A 22,917-nucleotide genomic window follows, 5' to 3' on the forward strand; every position below is an offset into this window, starting at 1 on the left:
TGTATGAACTGTTTATATATGTTGCATATTAATCCCTGATCAGTCAGATCATTTGCAAATATTTTTTCCCATTTAGTAGACTGTCATTTTGTTTTGTCTATGGTTTCTTTTGCTATGCAAAAGCTTTTAAGTGTTGTCAAGAATGCGGAGAAAAGGGAACCCTGATACACTGTTGGTGGGAATGTAAATTGGTGCAGCCACAGTGGAAAACAGTGTGCAGCTTTCTCAAAAAAACAAAAATATAACTACCTATGACCCAGCAATTCCACTTCTTGGTATATATCGGGAAAAAAAAAAACTAATTCAAAAACATACATGCACCCCCATTTTCCTAGCAGCATTAGTTACAATTGCCAAGCTATAAAAAGCAACCTATGTCCATCAAGAGATGAACGGATAAAGAAGATGTGGTACATATATACACAATGGAATACTAGTTTTGCCATTTGCAATGACATAGATGGACTTGGAGGGCATTAAGCTAAGTGAAATAAGACAGAGAAAGACAAATACTATTGATATCACTTACATGTGGAATCTAAAAAATAAAACAAATGAGTGAATATAACAAAAAAGCAGACAACACAGATGTAGAGAACAAACTAGTGGTTACTGGATGAGGGGAGCAATATAGGTTGGGGGAGTGGGAGACACAAACTATTGGGTGTAAGATAGGCTACAGGGATATATTGTACAACATGGAATAGAGCCAATATTTTGTAATAACTGTAAATGGAGTGTAACCTTTAAAAATTGTATAAAAAAGTAAAAAAAAAAAAAAGTCAGAACCTTACCTTACACCACATATAAAAATTAACTAATTATAAATCAAAGACCTAAAGTAAGACCTAATGCCATAAAACCCTTAAAAGGAAACAAAGATAAATCACACTCTCATTCTGTTTTCTTAGATTCTGTCTATTTGGCATCCATTAACTGCTGGCCAAACTAACAACCAAACTTGTTCACAACTCCTCTGCAATCCCGCTTTTGCAGGAATGCAAAAATCCTGTTACAAACCCTCCAACCAATCCTGAGTCCATATCCCCATCCACCACCTTTATCAAATTCTCACACATCAAGCCAGTATTTCCCCTGCCCTATATCACTAAGGGCCAAGTACCACGTAACTGAAGACCATGCCCGTAGCCCAGAACCCACCAACATTATTCAAAGTAGTCAATCCTGAACTATTTACCTTGCCCTGCTTTGCCTTTCTTGTGGAAATCCAGGTATATACCCAGAACTGGAATTGCTAGATCATATGATAGCTCTATTTTCAGTTTTTTTTGAGGACGCTCCGTACTGTTTTCCATAGTGGTTGCACCAACTTACATTTCCATCAACAGTGTATGACGGTTCCCTTTTCTCCACACCCTTTCCAACACTTGTTATTTGTAAAACTTTTGATGGCCCTTCTGACAGATTTGAGGTGATATTGTGATTCTGATTTGCATGTCTCTAATAATTAGTGATGTTAAGCATTTCTTCATATAAAGATGTCCATTATTTAAAAAAAGAAAAATAACAAGTGTTGGCTAGGATGGAGAAATTGGATCCCTGGTGTATTATGGCATATTGCTAGTAGGAATATAGAATGGTGCAGCTGCTGTGGAAAGCAGTATGGTGGTTCCTGAAAAAGTTAAGGAATCATTATATGATTCAGCAATTCTACTTCTTGATATCTACCCAAAATAATTGAAAGCAAGGACTCAAACAGGTTCTTGTAAACCCATGTTCATAATAGCAGCCATCACTCACAATGTCCACTGAAAGACAATGGATAAACAAAATATGTACATACACACAATGGAATATTACTTTGCCTTGAAAAGGAATGAAGTACTGACACACGCTAAAACATGGATGAATCTTGAAAACATTATGCTAAGTAAAAGAAGCCAGACACAAGAGGCCTCATATTATTTAATTCCATTTATATGTAACATTCAGAACAGGCAAATCTATTTAGACAGAAAGCAGATTAGTGGTTACCAAGGACTTAGAGGGAATGTGAAATAGGGGAATGACTGCAAAAGAATAGGGGGTTTCTTTTTGAGTGTTAAAAATATTCTGAATTAAGAGTGGTAATGATTGTAAAACCCTGTGAATACATTAAAAATTAGTGAATTGTATACTCTTAAATAAAAACCCTTTGACAAATCACATCATTTCTCTGCTTAAAACTACCCACTGACTTTCTGTTCCAATTAGTATAAAATGCAAAGTCCTTTCTGTGGCCTACAAGGCACTACAAAATCCAACCCCTGTCTCATTTTCTTCTACATCCCTCTACCCCAACACCATTATTCACTCACCAACAGCCACTCTAGACTCCTTGCTGTGCTTCAACATGCCAAGCATGTTCCCACCTCAGGACCTTAGCACATGCTGTATCCCTATATAGAATGCTCTTGCCCAACATATATGTCAACATCACTCATTCCAGACTCCTGTTCTCTAATAAAACATCATCTTAATGAGAAGACTCCTAGAAGATACAACTTAAAATTTCAATCTCTGCCCCACAAAAACACATACCTTCACATCTCTTCATTTGATTTTATTTTTCATAGCACTCACTATCATGACATACCATACATGCTTTTGTCTGTCTGTCTCTTGAATAGAAAAGAAGTTCCATGAGAATAGGAACTTTGTCTGCTAAAACACTACTGTAGCTCCAGTGTCTAGAACAGTGCCTCCACATAATAAGAACTGAATAAATATAGTATAACGGATGCACAGATGGATGGATTAATTTTTAATTAATTCATTTATTTAATGGCAGTACTAGGAATTGAACCCAGGACCTGTGTATGCTAAGCAGGCGCTCTACCACTGAGCTATACCAACCCTCTGGATGGATTAATTTGAACAAATGAACAAATGGAGGCAAAAAGGCAAACAGAAATACAGTAACTTGTTTTACGAAAAAATACCTAGTAAATGGTAGTAGAGAGACTCAACCCAAGTCAGCCTGACTCTCACCCCAGGCTCTTCACTTCTGTGCTACCATTCCACTACTAATTTGGAGACATTGGAGGAATTACTTGTTGGGTGGAAGGGTATGTATTTTATATAACAGTAAGATATCACGTATATCCAAAAATCCATTTTTTAGTCCCTGTCCATTTTAATGCAACTACCACATTACAATTGAAAAGCATAAGAAGTGAGAGCCTCCAAAATTATTAACTTCATCGATTTTATATTGCTCAGCTATTATCAAAATCATGCTAATTAAATGAACCTGGCTCTCTTCTCAAAAGACAAGAACACCAAAGTAGCTGCCAACCCCAAGTTTGTCTGTACCCACAAAGTATACTAGAGAGAATATGCCAAAGGAAATAGACTTTTATACCTGGTAGGCATACAGCAGGATCTGCTCTTGCAAGAGCCATTCTAGGGCAGAAACATACAGGGATATAATACTCCTCTCCTTCTGACCAAGACTCAGAAGACAATTATAATAACTTTTAAAACTTTCCAGACTAGGCTACAAGGACAAGAAACAATGGGGTAAACAATAAGTCACTCATTTTATTGACATCAGTTTCTCTACACCTACTACAAACTTTTAAGTATTAATTAAACTTATTCAAGCAACTTATGCTTTGTGGTTCTTACCTTCCTGACTTCTCTGTTGCAGTGACTAAGTCATACCTTGTCTCCTACTGCACCCTTCCTACAAAGACTTGCCCAGCTCTCTGCAGAAGAGGTACCATGGAGCTTCAATTATCTGAGGAGATGATTAAGCATAGATGGGTAAGCCAGTCCCCTCTTCTTACAAGTGAGGCAATTCAGGCCCAGAAATGATAGTTCCTGTTGAAACCACACATAACTTGCTAGTGACAAAGCCTAGATTAGTATCCATGCTTCCCGGCTTCCTTCCAGAATAAAACTCTTTCTACTCCTCCAATATCAAAGATAAAAAAATGTATTGTTTGTACTGAGGAACCTACTTAATCCTAATTCCTTAAAAGACAGGAATGTATCTTAATGAACCTTATAACCTCAGAACTTAGATCAGTGCCCAACACAGTAGGTATCTGTATGTATTTACTGAATGATCAATTGTTTAAATCTGAGTTACTTTATTTAAAAGTATTTATTTCTGATCCTCATTAATTATTTAAAGGTAGTTAGACTAGGCCTAACTTCAGCTACCACAAAAATAACCAAGAAATTCCTCTAGCTTAAAACTAAATTGATCCCCAAATTCCTGTAGTTTCAAATAAAAGTCATTTTCACAGGATATCCCTCTTTCTCAGCAAACTCCATTCATTAGAGGCACACATTCCTGGAAGAAGCTACCTGACTCAGACCTTAATTCATTTCATCTAATCTTTCTTTTTTGAAAATAGAAAGGGTTTATTAGGTTACACTGCAGTAGACAACAGTGGGCCACGCAGACGAGAGGTGCCTGTGTGAGCCCATTTCACCTAATCTTAAGCAAAGGCAAATCTCAGAGAACTTCCAAATAAAGGGAAGCAAAAGAAAATAAGGCCGGAAATAATAGGAAAGTGACCAAGTACAAATATTTGCTGAACATGACGCTGAAAAGCCAGTCCATTTCAATTATGTACTCAGTTATCACTCTTTTAAGGGTCCTGGTAGTGCCTTTACCCAGTTTTCAAAAGACTCAGGACACTTGAGAACCTAGAATTGAGACCCACTGCTAAAACTGAATTTAAAGATAGAAATATGGCTCTTAAATAATAAAATATATCCCAATTTTACCTAATATATTTACAAGAATTCTGAAACTAATACACCTTAAAATTAAAAAATGAAGCACTATGATATATATTAAGTGATCTTTCCAATAGTGGTAAGAAAAAAGAAAAACAGGTATCATGATCTTCATTTTATAGATAAGGCAACTGATGTTCAAAGAGATGAAGTGATTCATTCAAGTTACAAATCTAATTAAGTGACATAGCCAAAACTGAACCCTAGGAGTTTTCTGACTTATAACTTCAGTCTCTTCGTATCAAATCACAGTGAGCTTTCATAAAGCAGTCAGAAAAACTTTACAAAAATTTCAGAGAACAACTTAATCACTAGAGCATTTTTTCAAAACAAAATCCTAGAAAGATAGTAACAGAATTACCATGAGTTTCATGGTAATTTTTAAACACATTTGATGTATACATAAAGTATACTTAATAAATTTATATAAATAGTATTGTGTCCTCCTCTGTAATTACATCTCATAAATTTCTGTAAGGAAACATTTTGAAGCCATTGTTTTATCATAGCCCTATTTCCTAATGTTCCCCAAATTTGGCTTCTTAGCAAAATCATGGTGAGTGTGGGTGCAGGTGCATAAAAATAATACAGGATCTTGGGCCCCAACATGTGCTGGTAAACAAGCTGCTGGACAACAAGCAGCTAGAAAAGAAGCCACTCCTAAATTTCAATGAGCTTAAAATATTGTATTCACACTTACTTGCTTAAAATGCACATGCTTGCTTTGTTCTAATGTTTTACACAGTAGATGAAATTTTTGGTGAGCAATCCTGACATTGACCATAAGGGCACAAAGGAGGGCAGATATTTCGTTAGAGTGAAACAATGAACAGTCTTGGAAAGCCAGATCACCCATTAACAGAACTTTGTTCTGGCATGAAAGCATGCTGTTGAATCCAGGGGAAGTATTTGCTATCTTGAGATGTCCGGAGGCAATGGTAGGATAGACTCAGAAATTTTGCATACCCCCAGGAGGGTGATTGTTCCTGGAAGGGATGGGCCTGAAATTAATCAGTTAACCAGCAAGCAGAACTTAGTGCTTATTGCATGGAATATCTAAAGCCCCACCTCTTTGATCGCATTTTTTTCTGAGCTGTATACTCCTAATAAATATGATGTTGACCAGGCTCTAGACCCACGAGATCTTGAGTCCCCTGGTCCCATCTTTGTTCTTTACTTTGTCTCTTTGTTTCTTAAGTCTTGCATCACACGTCCTCAGACAGGATCCTGAGCTGAGCTGGAAGCAGCAAACATGGAGACTCTAATCCAAGTTCCGAATCTGCATTTTAACTGCTTATTATTATTTAAATGATTGTTTTTAATCTGTATAATATGTATTCTAAAGGATTCTGATTAGCCAAAATTGTAGTACTGCCCCAAAAGAATTCTTAAGAGAAAAAGCAGGCCAAGAAAATAGAAGAAATTAAAATCTAGGGACAAAGTTATTCAGGAATCTCCCCTAGCCCTAAAGCCAGAATAGAACAAACAGGTGAAAGGTAGCCCTACTCCAAGTATGAACCCAAACCTAGTTTCTGCCTTTGCCCCAACTTGTCAGAAAAGTTGGCCTCTCCCTAGTACCATGTATGGAACAGATGTAGATACCAAGAATTTCAATTTTAATGCTCTCAAAAAGCTTGAGTCCACTAAAACTCAGTAAGCCCCAAAACACAAGTATAAGACTGTGACTGTATTTAAGTGGCAGCTTTTTCCCAAATGCTAGGCAAAAATTGACACAGAGAAGAGGATTTGAGGTGGGGAAAAATGAGGAAGAGGGGAGGAGCTGACCTAGAGAGAGAAGTTGGCTGGTTAATTGGCTTCAAAGGCCCAGACAGGAGTCCACACACACACACACACACACAAAACCACTTATAAATGGGATTCCTCCAAGTGATACTGAGAGCATCCCCAGGAGGGATTCCTAATCATAATCATCATCTACTTACAAGCTGCCTCTTCTTGGAAGGCTCAACTCCTTCTGAAAAACAAAACACAAACACAAGTTAGACAGAAATAAGGACCCATCTAAGTCCTACAGGTCTGCACTAAATGTCCTAGGAGAATTACATTATCTTAATAATGGCAAAGACTAAATATTTCTAAATAATAACCTTTCCCTTTGTCTCTTAAATTTTAGTGAAATAATGAGTAGTTAAGTTAACTATCACCTCCTCGCTCTTTCCCAAAAGGGAAGAATACTTGTAACATTTTCCCCACTAGATGGAACCAACTTATCAGTGTACATTCCAGGCACTCACTGGGCCAGACACCAACTGCTACTGAATTATAAAGGATTCATATCATTAGAGTCAGGAATGAAATGTAAATTTTTTTAATTAGAAAATATTTTAGACAAATAAAGAAGTATAGAAAATAATATAAAAAAGAGATGACTATTCACAACACTGGCACGAGAATAACTCTTACAATAACAGTTGAGCTCCTGTGATTTGCTTTCCAAATGTATCAAGTCCAACCTTCCACTTAGTCCCCACTTAATAACTATTCTTAAATTTTGGGGTTTTTTTCCATCTGTGTCTTTATTTTTTCTTACATATATATTCATAAATAATTATTAGTACTGTTTTACATGTTTTTAAATTATATACTTAAAATATTATATATATTCATCTGCTGACATCAATCTACATTATAATTAGGAGATTCACCCATGTGGTTATAGTTCACTTTAGTTCATATACCTATAGAATAGTCCAGTCTGTAAATTTTTATATTTATTTATCCATTCTCCAGTAAATGGAAACTATTTTCTGTTTCTCTTCTCCATCAAAACAATGCTCTTATAAACATGCTTGTACTTGTCTCCTTATGCACAGGTATAAAATGTTTCCTGGAAGTATACACTGAGATGTGGCCTGCAACTGACAAGTCGTTAAGCATCAGAAATTGCTCCCAAAATGATCATACCAATTTACCCTCCCCCTCCAACACTTCCTGAGAGTTCTCCTTCCCAGAACTGCCTCCTAAACTCCTGACATTTATAATCAATTGCCTACTCAACATCTCAAATTTAACGTGTCCAAACTGAACTTGTTCTTGCCACCAAATTGACTACAATTACGGCCTTACTTCATCTCAGATGATGGTAATTCTATTCTTTCAGTTGTTCAGACCAAAATGCTGGACTCCTGCTTTTCATTTACCCCATGTCCCATCCAACAAGAATTCTTAATGGGTTTGAATCTAAAATACAGCCAGAATATAACCATTTTTCACTATCTCCAAAGACATATATGCTTACAATCTTTTAAACAAAAACTTTGGATTTAGTCATGTTTTAGAAATCAGAACTGGGGGAGGTAGTAACTAATATAATAGCACATATATTATGTAACACTTTCAACAAAGACTGATGCATCAACAAAATACATTAAACACATTAAAATTTCTCCAGTAAAATGTATGATAGCCACAATAAATGTGATAAAAACTCTAAAGAGTGCCAGTTCAGTTTTGTCACCAGGAAGAGTTCAAGTTAGGTCAAGTTTTACTGCTAAATGAGTTACAGAAAAATCTCTTCGTTTTTGCTATTGCAGTCTAAGCCACATGGTCTCACCCCAGCCTCTCAACTGTCTCCGAACTGGAACCCTATTCCTGCTTCCACTCTTATCCCTTTATGGTCTTTCTATTCTCAACATAACAGAGTGATCCTTTTAAAGGTCAGTTAGATGACAACACTCCTGCTCAAAACCCTGGAATTCAGAATGAAACATTTCAAACGTAGAAAATACAGAAAAGTTTAAAGACCTGTACAGTGAACATCCATATACACACACACAGCCCAGACTATACCACTGTTAACATTTTGTGGTATTTTCTTTATCACATATATAGCCATCTACCCACCCATTTTTTAATGCATCTCAAAGTAGACTGTAGACATCAGTATATATTTCACCATGTATATCATTAACCAGAATTCAGTATTTGTTTACAATTTTTCACATTGGTTTTTTTTAAGGTAAATTTGCAAACACTGAGCTGCAGAAATCTTAGGCGTACCAATTGATAAGTATGATAAATGCATACACTAAGGTAACCCAGATCCCTGTCAAAACATAGAACATGTCCATCAATACAGAAAGTTTCATCAAGTTCTTTCTTGGTAAATTCACCCCCCAAAAAACACTATTCCCTTACCCCAAGTAAATACTATTCCCATTTTTTCACCATAGATTAGTTTTGCTTGCTTCCAAAGTTCATATGAATGGGATTATCCAAGTATGAATCCTTTCATATAAGGCTTCTTTCACTTAGCATAGTGTTTTAGAAATTTATCCATGTTGTTTCATATTACAGTAGCAATATAGCCAATCATATTAATATACCACAGTTTATTTATCCTCTCTCTTACTAATAGACATTTGGGTTATTTCCACTTTCGAGCTATTAACATTCCTGTACAAGTCTTTTAATAGGTCCATATCTCATTTGTCTTGGGTAAATACCTAAGAGTGTAACTGTTGGGTTATAGGATAGGTGTATGTTTAGTTTTATAAGAAACTACCAGATCTTTTTCCAAAGTGATTATACCATATTACAGTTCCATTAACAATGTATGAGAGTTTTAACTGCTCCACATTCTAGCTAATTTAGGTTACACTCACTAATAATATAAGAACTGCTCTACATTCATACCAAAATATGACATCAGTATTTTAAATTTTAGCCGTTCTAGTGAGTGTGATCATCTTATTGTGGTTTTATCTGCATTTCTCTGATGACTAATGATGTTCAGCATCTTGTCATGTGCTCTTTAGCCATCAGTACCTATTTATGAAGTATCTTAAAATACTTTGCCTCTTTTATAACTGGACTATTTATTTTTTTATCATTGAGTTGTAAGAGTTCTTCATATATTCTAGATACAAGTCCTTTGTTAGATACTTTCCTGGGTATTTCTCTCCCAGTCTGTGCCTTGCTACTGAAATTATAAAGTGGTATCTTTTGACAAGCAAGTTTTTTATTTTGATCAAGGGTCAATTTGTCAATTTTTTTTTTACAGTTAATGATTTCAGTATCCTATCTAACAAAAATATGCCCATGATAAGAACACAAAAATACTTTCCTATATTTTATTTCTAGATGCTTTATGGTTTTAGCCTTTATGTTTAGGTCTATGATTCATTTTGAATTAACTCTGCAGTAATATGTGAGATGGGGTTAAGGCTCATTTTTTTCCCACAAGGACATTCACTGATTCCAGCACCGTATATTGAAAACACTATCTTTTCCCCAACAGATTGCTTTGGCATCTCTGTTGAAAATCAAACCATAAATAGAATGGTCTACTTATGCCTCTCTACTGTACTCTATTGTTCTCTTTCTTCACCCAATGCCAGCACCACATTTTCTTGATTATGTAGCTTTATATCAAGTATTGAAGTCAGATCATGTGGCCCTTCAACTTTGTTCTTTTTCAAGATTGCTTTGGATATTCTAGATTCTTTACATTTGCATATAAATTTTAGACCTGCTTTAATCACTCTCAGCAATGTTTCATAGTCTTCAGCAAAAAGATCTTGTCCTTTTATTGGTAAGCTTACATCTAAGATATTTTTGAAGCTATTGTAAATGAAATCTTTATTTCATTTCCCAATTGCCTGCTTCTAGTATAGGAATGCAATCAATTTTTGCATATTGACTATATATCCTACAACTTAAATTCATTATTAGTTGTAATGACTGTTTTGCAGATTCCTTAGGATTTTTCTGTATAAACAAACATGTTCTCTAGAAACAAAGAGTTTTATTTCTTTCCACTTGCTAGGACTGTTTGTGGTAGACATCCTCGCCTTGTTTTTCATTTGATCATGGGGGGAAAGAGTTCAACACTTTACTACTAAAAATGATGTTAGCTGTAGCCTTTTCATAAACAACTTTTATCAAATTGATAAAGTTCCTTTCTATTCCTAATTTGTTTAGAGTTTTTATCATTAGTGGGTATTGATTTTGCCAAGTACTTTCTCTGCATATATACTAAAATAATCATATGGTTTTTCTCCTCTATTCTGTTAATGTGGTGAATTACAGTGATTGATTTTTCCAATATTAGACTAATCTTGCATTTCTGGGTTAAACCCAACATTCTCAAATACACTGTTAGATTATCTTCACTAATATTTTATTAATGATTTTTGCACTTATGTTGATAAGGGATAATGGTCTCCAATTTTCTTTTATTATAATGTCTTTGTCAGATTTTGGTATCACAATTATGCCAGTCTCCTAAAACTGGCCAAAACATGTTCCCGCTTCCTCTATTTTCTGAAAGAGTTTATGTAAGATTGGTGTTATATCACAAATAAAATCATCTAGGGTCTGAGCGCTTTTATTTAGAATGTTTGCCTCTATGTTAATAAATAAATTGGACTATTTACTTTTTCTTCTCAAACTGTCCTTGTCAGTTTTGGCATTACGGTTATACTCTCCTCATAAAATGTGCCAGGAGAGTGTGTTCTCTTTTTCTATTTTCTGAAACAATCTATGTAAAACTGGGAATATCATTCTTTGAACCTACATGATACAGTTCTGGCTTCTTGAATAGTTTATATAGATCACATGAGATGGACTATATTTGAAGGCAACAATAATAAACAAAGACTCTGTAAAATCCATGTGTGCCCCTCTTTGAACCCCTTTTACACAAGGAAATGCATCCATGGAAATCATCCCTTCTGTATTCCTTACTGACTCCTTGCACCTGTGCAAAAGCCTGCATTTGCAGGATGGGTGCCCAGGGCTCCAGATCAGTACATTCTGTGCCAAGCTTTCTGGTACCATAAAGACAGACTTAAGGCAAAGTGGAACAAGAAGCGGTCTCCAATCAGATAAAGGTAGTTCAAGGAACAATGACTTCCCAGTCTTCCCTTTTCCAGGGAATATTCATAGCAAGCTCAGGAAGAAAGCTGCACAATCAGGAAATCTGGCTGAGGTAAGAAGAGCACACACTTAGGCAAGTAACTATAAATTCTCTGGCTCGTCATTTTCCCTTAGGAACTAGGATGGTAATATCTGACAACACAACATCAGAAGAAGCCTGTCCCATTCGGCCGCCTCTAATCTACTAGTCATCTCTTGACTCTCCGTATTCTTCACGATTTCTGCTTAGCATTCTGAGTACATTCAAGTCTATCCCACCTTGAGATAAGAAAAAAATTTCCACTCTTTTGTCTTGGCCGCTGACATGCCATTTAGACTAAGGAAGACCTGGGAACTTGGTCATGTGAGCCACGGCCACATAGACAAACACCGGAAGCACCGGGAGGCTGGGGTAATGCTGGTGGCATGCATCACCACAGGATCAACATCAACATATATCACCCAGGATACTCTGGGAAAGTTGGTATGAGGCATTATCACTTAAAGAGGAACCAGAGCTTCTGCTCAACTGTCAATCTTGATAAATTGTGGCCCCTGTCAGTGAGCAGACACAAGTAAACGCTGCCAAGAGCAAGACTAGAGTGGCTTCTATCACTGACATGGTGCAATCGGGCTACTACAAAGTTCTGGGGAAGGGAAAGCTCCCTGAACAGCCTGTCATCGTGAAGGCCAAATTCTTCAGCAGAAGAGCTGAGGAAAAGATTAAGGGTGTGGATGGGGCCTGTGTCCTGGTAGCTTGAATCCTATGGTGGGAGATTCATTATGTTATCAAGTGGATGGGAGGGGGGGAGAGAGGGAGAGAAAAAGCGAGGGAGGGAAGGAAAGAGAAAAAATTTTCCTTTAGTTACTAAACACCCCTCTTCAACTACTGCCAATTCTATTTTCTTTTCACAGCCACACTTCTTTAATGAGCTGTCCACATTCACTGCCTCCAATGTCTCACCTCCTATTTTCTTCAACACACTGCAGATATCCTCAGACCTTACTACCCGACTTGAGCCATTCTTGCCAGGTTACCAGTGGTCTCCACATAAAGAAGCCCCACTGCATTTTCAGTCCACCATTTCTTTTTGGGTTTTGACTGCTCAGCAGCATCTTGACCATATCATTCATTCTTCTGTCTTGAAAGACTGTTCTATCCACGAAACAACATTCTCCTGTTTTATGTTTTATCACCACTTAAACACCTTTGCAGGCTCTTCCTTCATCACCTTAGATGCTTACAAGTTGACTGTCCTTAAAGCTCTGCCTGGAAACTCTCCTCTCTACACACATCTTACAGACGACACCCATATTTGTATCTTCATCCCAGATCTCTCTTCAACTATATAGTTGTATACAGTCTTATATACAATCACCTTGACCTCAATATGTCTGAAAACTCAACTTATCTTTCTATTCAATCTTGTTCCTTCTCTGTTTTCCATTTTGGTGATGGTACCTCCAAACCCAGTCATTCTTGATTCTTCAAGTTCTCTCACCCAACTATTCATCAAGTCTTGCTGATGCTACCTCAAAATATCTATCTTCAATCTGTCAATTTCACTTTATCTCCACTGCCATGTCCCCTAGTCCAAGTCAGCATCACCCTATAACATTCTCCTAACTGATGTCACTCTAATTTAGCTTTGTTCCCCTTGATTCCTAAAGTTACATGAATGTAAATATCAAGTAATAAGTATCTATTTTCTAAATGATAATATATGAGTTTAATAAGTGCTGCAGTCAAAAATACCTTTTTAAAATGCAAAACTAATTGGGTGATTTCTCTTCTTAGAAGTCCTCAATGAATAGTCTGAAATCCTTTCTGTAGCCTACAGAGCACTACCTAGCTGCTACTGCCTACCTCTCTAGCGTCATTTGCACAATTCTCCAGTCTTGTTGGAGTTTCGATCTTTCAGAGGGCTTCATGGGTATTGTCCTCTCTGCCTGGAATAGTTTTCCTTTGTTCTCTTTATACATTCTTGGACCTTAGCTTAAAACTCATTTCCTCTGGGAAGAGCTCCCTACACATAGTTTCCCCAGCCTTCCTCTATATAATTCCAACAATTTACTGTAATTAGTTGCTTAATTTTCTGTTTTCTGGGGCTGACTGTCAGCTAGAGGAGCAGAGATCAGTATTGCTCATCTCTGACATTACTAGCAACCAGCACAATACTTGACCTAATAGGTACCAAATGAATGATGAATAAATTAATGAATCAATAACATAAGTAAATAATACTTAACTATTATCACTATCATCATTATAAGGCTCATAATAGGGTCTTGCTCATTTGGAGTTATGGTGATGAAAATTGTCAACTGCAATTAGGTTAGAAAAAGAGGCGTAATTTACTGGAGAAAGGATATACTCTTCTATCACTTATGTTATTTACTGACATTCTTCAGGCTGGTTGCTATTTCACGATCGTCAAGAAAAAAAAATGCTTTCAGGAGAGGGGGAAAAAATTACTAAGGAAATCCACTTTTATACCATTTACTAAGTGGCCTTAGAAGGACCATTATTCCCCAAATACAAGCATCTACTCAGCTCTGGCAGCAAGCAATCTGCTGGGATGCATAAAAAACTCCCTTTCCTGTGTAGCAAATGTACCATTACTACTGCTCTGGGCATCATGGTGTTTTAACTCCACTTGTTCACACCTGAGTGCGAGTGTATCTCGAGGTCAGGAGCCAAAGGGGAAATCAGTATATATGTAGCTATGGTGCTCCTATGAAACTCAAATGTGTTTCACTCCTCTTGCTCCATTAAATTCATATGTCATCACCCTGAGAACAGGGCCCCATGACAGAGTATTTACATTATACAATAATATTAAGAAACATGGGAAAAGAGTACAAAATTTGAAGTTTAGAAAACCAGGCTCATATTATGTCTCAATAACATATAACTTGTGTGGCCTAGGATTTCACCTACTTCTAAGGCTTGTATATAGTACTTATAAAGGTCAAATAAAACAACGTATATGAAAGTATTTTGTTCTGTAAATTGTGACACGGATGACATGTGTTGTTCTCATAAGAGTCTGAAGAACAGTAAAAACAGCATGATGATCCTACATGGCATAAAGAACTCAAGGCTCAGAGTCAAAAAAGAAAAAAAAATTAAACACAGTTCTACTACTTACTCTGCTCATAAATCCCAGTCAGTTATTAAACTTTTCTTAATCTTACTTTTCTTATTTGCACACCTGAGATAAAAATACTTACTTCGCCTATTTCATGCAAGTTGTCCCAAGGCTAGAATAAGAAAATACATTTAAAAGCTTAAGGTTTTCATATAAAAAGATGCTCCATATCATATGTATCAAGGAAATGTAAATCAAAATAATAATAGGATAGCACTACACATCTATAGGAATGGCCAAAATCTGGAACACTGACAACATGAAATGCTGGTGAGGACATGGAGCAACAGGAACTCTCATACATTGCTGGTGGGAATGCACAATGGTACAGCCACTTTGGAAGATAGTTTGGCAGCGTCTTACAAAACCAAACATACTCTTATTCTACATATTTGTGCTCCTTGGTATTTACCTGAAGGAGCTGAAAACTTATACCCACACAAAAACCTGCACACAGAGGTTTACAGCAGCTTTATACATAATTGCCAAAACTTCAGAACAATTAAGATATCCTTCAGCAGGTAAATGGATAAATAAACTGTGGTACCTCCAGACAATGGAGTATTATTCAATAGTAAAAAGAACTGAGCTATCGAGCCATGAAGAGGTATGGAGGAAAGTTAAATGCGTATTACTAAGTGAAAGAAGCCAATCCGGAAAGGCTACATTCTGTATGATTCCAACTATGTAACATACCAGAAGAGGTAAAACATGGACCCAGTAAAAAGATAAGTGGTTGCCAGGGGTGGGGGCAGGGGGAGATGGACAGCTAGACCACAGAGGAATTTTAGGGCAGTGCAAATACTCTATATGATATTACAATAATAAATATGTGTCATTATACATTTATTCCAACCCACAGAATGTGTATGAATCCTAAAGTAAAGGTGAGGGTATAGCTCAGTGATAGAGTGCGTGCCTAGCATGCACAAGGTCCTGCGTTCAATCCCCAGTGCCTCTATTTAAAATAAATAAACCTAATTACCTGCCCCCTATCAAAAAAAAAAAACAACCCAAAAAATTTTTTAAAAATAAAAAAGCAAAATAAAGTGAACTAAGGCCTTTGGGTAGTGATGATGTGCCAAAGTAGGTTCTTTCTTAGTAAAAAAAAACAAAAAAAAACTGTACCATTCTGGTAAGTGATACTGATAACAGGGGAGGCCATGCATGTGTCGGAGCAAGGAGTATATGGCAAATATCTGTACCTTTCTCTCAGTTTTGTTGTAAACCTAAAACTGCTCTTAAAAAAATATAAAGTCAAGTCTTAAAAAAAAAAAACCTCTCCCATCCCCACAAAAGGAAAGTTTAGGGTTTAGATTATCATTAATAATAAGGAGTTGCATTTTTCTAATCTGACCCACCTTGCTCCATTGAGCAGCAAGGCTCAATGGCTAATGTATGAATTGCTATTCTCCAAATACTAACTGTGCTCCCAAAACTCAAGGATATATTGTTTAGAGTCTCTAAAATTGCATTATTACCATTGTGGATCCCTCAAATTGACATACTTTGACACTGTCTGCTGAAAATGGTATTTCCTTTTTTTCTCAAACTACATTCTGAAGTTGCAAAGAAAGCTGTATATACTAAATTCTAGAGAAATAACCGTTCACTCCCTTTCACTTGTCCATAAAACAAACTTTTAAAGACATACATACAAAATAAAATGGTGCTGTTCATATGAGGAATCACTGTCTACGTGCATTACTCATTATTCACAATGACTAAACCCATAAAATATTTCCAAAGAAAAAACAAAGGCCAAGTGTCCAAAGGCAATAACTACTACCCCCACAAGTAAATATGCAAGCCAAGAGTCACAAGGCTGGTGTTTGTCTTTTATATCAACAGCCTGGAGATGACTGGGTCAAAGCTATCTCTGCCTGAGGCAGATTCCATCCTGAGCACATTTTCTATTTGAATTCTCACTTTATTTATGTATTCATTCACTCCTTTTCCACTGAGTAGCAGCACTCTTCCAGAAAAGGAAATTAACAGGCTCCAAGAAACATAACTTTCCACTCCACCGAAAGTGGACAGAGTTGGGTTTTGGAAATAACTTTTCAATTAACATGTAAAAGCAAGGTGTGGGGGCAGGGTTGTGTGTGTGCGTGCAGAAGTGGGGCATTCTCCACCACTGAAAGACTAGATATCTCTTTATAGAGCTTGTATTAAACCCATACAGTGTGACTAAAGTAAATAACACTGTTTGGCGTGGGAGTAGGAGTGGAGAACAAAACTAGGGCCCACTCAATCCATTCCTGATGACAATACCATCCTGTATTTCAGTGTCCCATTGGATGAAAGAAGACAACAAATACTTTGAAACTACTTACTGAAATACACTATAAATGCAGAAAAATGCACATAAGTATATAACTCAAATTTTCACAAACTGAACACACTAGTGTAACCAACAGTCAGATTTTTAAAAAATGAATTATTACTATCAATCCAGAAGCATCCTCACACCCCCTCTTCCAGTCACTACCTACACTCCCCAGGAAAATTACCATCTTGATTTCTAAACCTTATAGATCAGTTTTGCTGCTCTGGCACTTTCTTTACATGGAATAGAGAGAATATATTCTTCAGTGTCTAGCACTTGTGTTCAATGTACATCTAATCCAAATCCCAGAGGGCAAATGGTAAATGCAGATGTTACAATATTTGAAGAGATAATGGCTAAGAAGTTTCCAAAATTGGTAACAAAAATGAATACATATATATAGGAAGCATAACATACCCCAAGTAGGATTAATTTTTTAAAAATCCAGACAAGGTAAATGATAGTAATACTGAAAAACATCAAAGCAAAAAAAATCTTAAGAGCCACAGATTAAAATCCATAACCTTCAGTGGAATAACAATTTGAGTATCAGTATATTTCTCAGTAGTAATGATGGAAACCAAAAGATAGCTGAATAACATGTACAAAGTGCAAGAGAAAATGACTATCAACATAAAATTGTGTACCTATACAAACTATCTTTCATGGTCAAAATCATTTAAAACAAAGGCATTTAAATAAATATAAGCATTTATTACCAACATACCTATATTAAAGAAATGTCTAAATGATGTACTTTAGGAAGAAGAAAAATGATCCCAGGAGGAAATCTAAGACCCAAAAAGAATTACTGAGCAAGAAAACTAGTAAACATACTCTTAGTAAGTACCGACTACATACAACAATAAATAGAGATACCTAATTTGAGTAATTTTCTTTAAAGGAAAGAATTAAAATACTAGATAAAAATAGCATGTAAGTTTGGAAGGAGTGATGAGAAGGAAAGTCCTTGTGTTGTTCAGGAGGGGGTTAAAATCTGAATTTGTTCTAACTCATCAGTAGAGTTAGAAAAATCAAATAAAAACACAAACCAAAAAACTCTACCAATATTTTTAAATGGCAAAAAAGAAAAGGAGCAGTAAGGCATGGAGGTACAGGACATGGAATATAAGAAATAATACAGCAGAAACAAGTTCGGATGTATCAGTTACCCCTAAAAATCTTCACACACAGGTTAATCAGTATTGACAGGGAAAAAAAAAACCCTACTGCACGCCATTTGCAACAGACACAGCAAAAGCAAAATTGCCTGGAAAGGTTAAAATACAGAGATAGTTGGTTTTAGAAAAACTAACAAAACAGATAAACTTCTACTACTGATCATGAAAAAAGGAAAGTATGAACACCCAATATCAGAAATACGAAGAAGGATATAAGAACAGATTCAGCAAAGGTTGTTAAAAAGGTAAAAAAATAAAATAAATATTTTTTCTCAATAAACAGACAAAATGAAAAAACTTCAATACATACCTTACCAAAACTACCTGAAGATAAAACAGGAAGCTTAGATTAAATATATGACCACTTTTTAAAAACTGTGAATCACAGATAATGCCTGAATTGGGTTTAAACCCAAAATTCAAGAGTGGTTATATAATAGAAAAAAATGTTATAAACCTCACATAAATTAATAAGGGAGAGGGTATATATAGCTCAGTGGTAGAGTGTGTGCCTGGCATGCATGAGGTCCTGGGTACAATCCCCAGTACCTTTATTAAATAAAAAAACAAACCTAATTACCTCTCCACCCCCCAAAAAAGTTAAAAAAATTAATTAATGTAGAAAAAATACTATAATCTCAAATTATATAGAAAGGAAACACATCAAGCAAGTACCAACTTATTAAAAAAAAATAACAGCAGAGAATCGAGGGAACAGAGATCTTCAAGACATTAAAAAAAGAAAAGGGGAAAAACTAAAAATGACAGAGATCTTTAGATTGAAACATAAATGCTGCAAACTCAAATACTTTCACGGGCCAAAAGTATTATAACATAGTTCATCAAATCTGAAAAACTATTAATTTCAGGCGATGCCATTATTTTTGGTATCGGGAAAATTTTTTTAAAGCAGAACAAAATAATCACTGCCAATTAAAACATAACACACTATCAAAAGTAGCACACCACAATTTCAGAGCTGTTAAAAAGTAGAAAGAGGGGAGCCTTAGAAATGATGGAATGGGAAATGGGAAAGGGTTGGCAAGGACTATATTCGTCAATTTTTCTTGAAATCTCCAAAATTAGCCAAATAAAACTACAGGAACTGGTTTGCAGACCTCCAAATTGTGATCCTGATTCACACAGGAGAATACAAGAATCTAATTCAGAGATGATAAGGGACTGAAATTTTAGAATATCTTCAGATTTCTAAGCGAAACAACTCCATGAACAAAAATATGTGGGGCTTAGGGAAAAGATGTTGTTAAAATAGAGCAAAGTCCAGGAAGCAAGAGAACTCTAAAGATCTGAAGCTGTCTCGATTATCCTTTTCTGCAGACATGCTGAAATTCTCCAAGACAGCTGCTACATGGGGATGATGATCAAAAGGTTGACAGGTAGAGAAAGAGGAGAATGACACTCAAGAATGGGAAAATACCAGAAAAGATGAATAAATGTGGAAAAAATAAACTAAAAAAGAAGTCTGGTTTGGCTGTAACATAGAATATGAGTATACTACAGAGAGAGAGAGAGAAAAGAAGGTACGTGAATAAATCACTCAATTTTCAAAGCCATCTAATTTACTGACATGATGAAAATATTTAGTGGTACTAAGGACTGATGATACAAATTGCAGTTTTTCTTTATTTTTCTTTATCAAACGTCCCACAGAAAGAATAACAAAATTAAGAATATCAGGAGGAAGTCATTAGGTTACATGTTAATTCATAAGTAGTTATCTTTTTGAAAATGAAGTAACTTTCAAAAAGAATGTTTGATAGAAATAGACTTACAGATATAGAGAACTTATGATTACCAGGGGTTAAAGAGGGTAGAAACAGATAAACTGGGAATTCAAAAACTACCCCTCTTGAAGAGTCATGGAAATGTTAGCTATCTTGATTGTGGTGGTGGTTTCATGGGTGTCTATGTCTAACAAAATTCATCAAATTGTACATCTGAAATATGTGTAGTTTGCTGTACAGGAACCATACCACAACAAAGGTGCTAAAAAAAAAAAGAATGTTTGAAATCTAGCTGGTTCTTGAAGATTTTGTTTTTAAGGATGAAAATCTAAACTGAACTGGGTTTTCTACAATGCTCATAATTTATTAGGATAGTCATCATTTTCAAAATTACAAAGCACTCTCAAGAAAGCTTTGTCAACAATAATACTTCACAGTATGCACTATGCTTTCATATGTTTTCCAAAATAATTAAGTACCCCTGAATGATGGCACTTTTAAGCACGTTCACTTTTGAACATCAAAGGCAGAAAAGCAGGGAAGAACCATTACATGGTTTTGCCTGAAGGCAATAATTTTATCAGCACAGTATATTCTCAGTTCAGAATCTGGGCTCTTATACAATGAAGACCAATTACTTTGTCTGCCTTATAGGCAAATACTTAATGTGGAAATGATGGCACTAACACAGTTGATAATAAAATTTTGTTTATGGTGACTAGTCAGTTGGCCTTTCAAAGTTAAAATAAAATAATCCCCCATAAAGTTGACTGGAAAATAGGGCAAATATAAAAGCACCTTCTTCCATTCACAAGGAACTGCAACCTCAAATATGCCTCACTGTAGATGCTCCAAAAGCAGCAGTAGGATAAGAGCCAATTTTTATCATATGGAAGACCCAAACCTCAACTGCTCTTCAAGTAAAATGATGTCAATTCCTACACAGGGTGGAGACTCCTCCAGTTTAAAGGAAAAATGCTCACACGTAGTCTCCCCAATGTCTAAAAGGACCTAGGGATGCTGCTGAAGCATGTGAATGTGCAGGCTAAAACCACAAAAGATCTTTTTCTAATAAGTAAGAAGCCAGCTTGAGAAAGAGGCAATATACTGCAGAGAACCTGAGCAAAAGACTCTAGATTACTCAACTATGAAAGCTATCATCCAACCTCTGGACTTCCATATTTGTGAGCCAATACATTTCTTTAATATTTAAGCCACTCAGAGTCAAATCTTCTGTTACTTTCATTTCACAGTATCTTCAACTATATACATCTGTAGCCCAGATTTTTACAAGTTGTCTGTCCTTGAGGAGGTTACTGATCTTCTCATATCTGAAAAAATGCCAATCAGAAAATCCCCCACTGCCTCTACTGCAATCACGCCCTTCCAATCCATTAGATTTTCTTGTCTTCTGGGCCACAATTGTCTCATAGTTGGTTCTCCTGCTGTAGCCCTTGCCTCTAGTCTACTCTCAACATGACAGTGGAATACAGAAAGGGAGGCACTGATACACTCATTAACATATACGCACCAATACAGGAGCACCTAAATATACAAAGTAAATTCTAACAGACATAAAAGTAGAAACTGATAATAATACAGTAATAGTAGGGGGCTTTAATACCCCAGTTACATCAATGGACAGATCAGCCAGACAGAAAATCAACAAGGCAACAGTGGTCTTGAATGACACAACAGACCAGTTGGATTTAATGAATATCTACAGGACATTACATCCAAAAACATTCTTTTCAAGTGCACATGGAATGTTCTCCAGGATAGATCACTTGTTAGGCCAGAAAATGAGACTTAACCAATTTAAGATGATAGAAATTATATCAAGCACTTTTTCTGACCACAACAGTATGAAACTAGAAACCAATTACAGAAAGAAAATAGAGAAAAGAACAGACATGTGGAGACTAAACAACATGCTGCTAAAAAGCCAATAGGTAAATGAAGAAATCAAAGAGAAATCAGAAAACACCTCAAGACAAATGAAAATGGAAACACAATACTCCAAAAGCTATGGGATGCAGCAAAAGCAGTTCTAAGAAGGAAGTTTATGGCAATGTGGGCCTTCCGCAAGAAAAAAAATCCCAACCTACTACTGGAAGGAATTAGGAAGAGAAGAAATAAACAAGGCCAAAGTCAACAAAAGGAAGGAAATAATAAAGATCAGTGAGGAAATAAACAGAGATAAAAAGTCCAATCGAAAAGTTCAATGAAAGCAAGGGCTGGTTTTTTTGAAAAGATAAACAAAATTGATAAACCTTAGCCAGCTCATTAAGAAAAGAGAGAGGACCCAAATAAAACAAAATAAGAAACAAAAGAGGAGAAATAACAGATACCACAGAGATACAAAAATAAAAATCAAAAGCTAATACTACAGTTATATGCCAAATTGGACAACCTAAAAGAAATGGACAAATTTCTAGAAATATTCAAACTGCCAAGACTGAATCAAAAAGAAACAGATAATTTGAACAGACTAATCACTAGTAGTGAAATCGAATTTGTAAAAAGAAAAGAAAACAAAAACAAAAACAAAAAAACATACAAAAAAAAACTCCTAGCAAACAAAAATCCAGGACCAGAGAGTTTCACAGGAGAATTCTACCAAACATAAAGAACTAATATCTATCCATCTCAAACTTTTCCAAAAAACTGGAGAAGACAGAACACTCCCAAATTCATTCTACAAGGGACAATTACCCAGATACCAAAATCAGACAAAGACACTACTGGAAAAAAAAAAAAAAGGAAAGAAAATTACAGGCCAATATCTTTGATAAATATAGATGTAAAAGTCCTCAATAAAACATTAGCAAACCAAATGTAACAATATATAAAAAGGACTACACACCATAATCAAG

The 22,917-nt window shown here is 35.8% G+C and overlaps 1 protein-coding gene and 1 pseudogene across 5 annotated transcripts in view; one reads left to right on the plus strand and one right to left on the minus strand.

The window, feature by feature from the left end:
* Positions 1-22,917, minus strand: part of MAST2 (microtubule associated serine/threonine kinase 2) — a 174,740-nt gene that overhangs the window by 92,236 nt on the left and 59,587 nt on the right. For all 5 annotated transcript variants that reach the window (XM_031465041.2, XM_031465043.2, XM_031465039.2 and 2 more), the window contains one exon: positions 6,699-6,730. In XM_031465041.2, the coding sequence (XP_031320901.1) occupies positions 6,699-6,730 (32 nt within the window). The remainder of the gene's footprint in view (positions 1-6,698; positions 6,731-22,917) is intronic.
* LOC105090861 (large ribosomal subunit protein uL15-like) lies at positions 11,901-12,395 on the plus strand (annotated as a pseudogene).

This window comes from Camelus dromedarius, chromosome 14 (genome assembly GCF_036321535.1).
Source record: "Camelus dromedarius isolate mCamDro1 chromosome 14, mCamDro1.pat, whole genome shotgun sequence".
Taxonomy (NCBI): Eukaryota; Metazoa; Chordata; class Mammalia; order Artiodactyla; family Camelidae; genus Camelus; species Camelus dromedarius.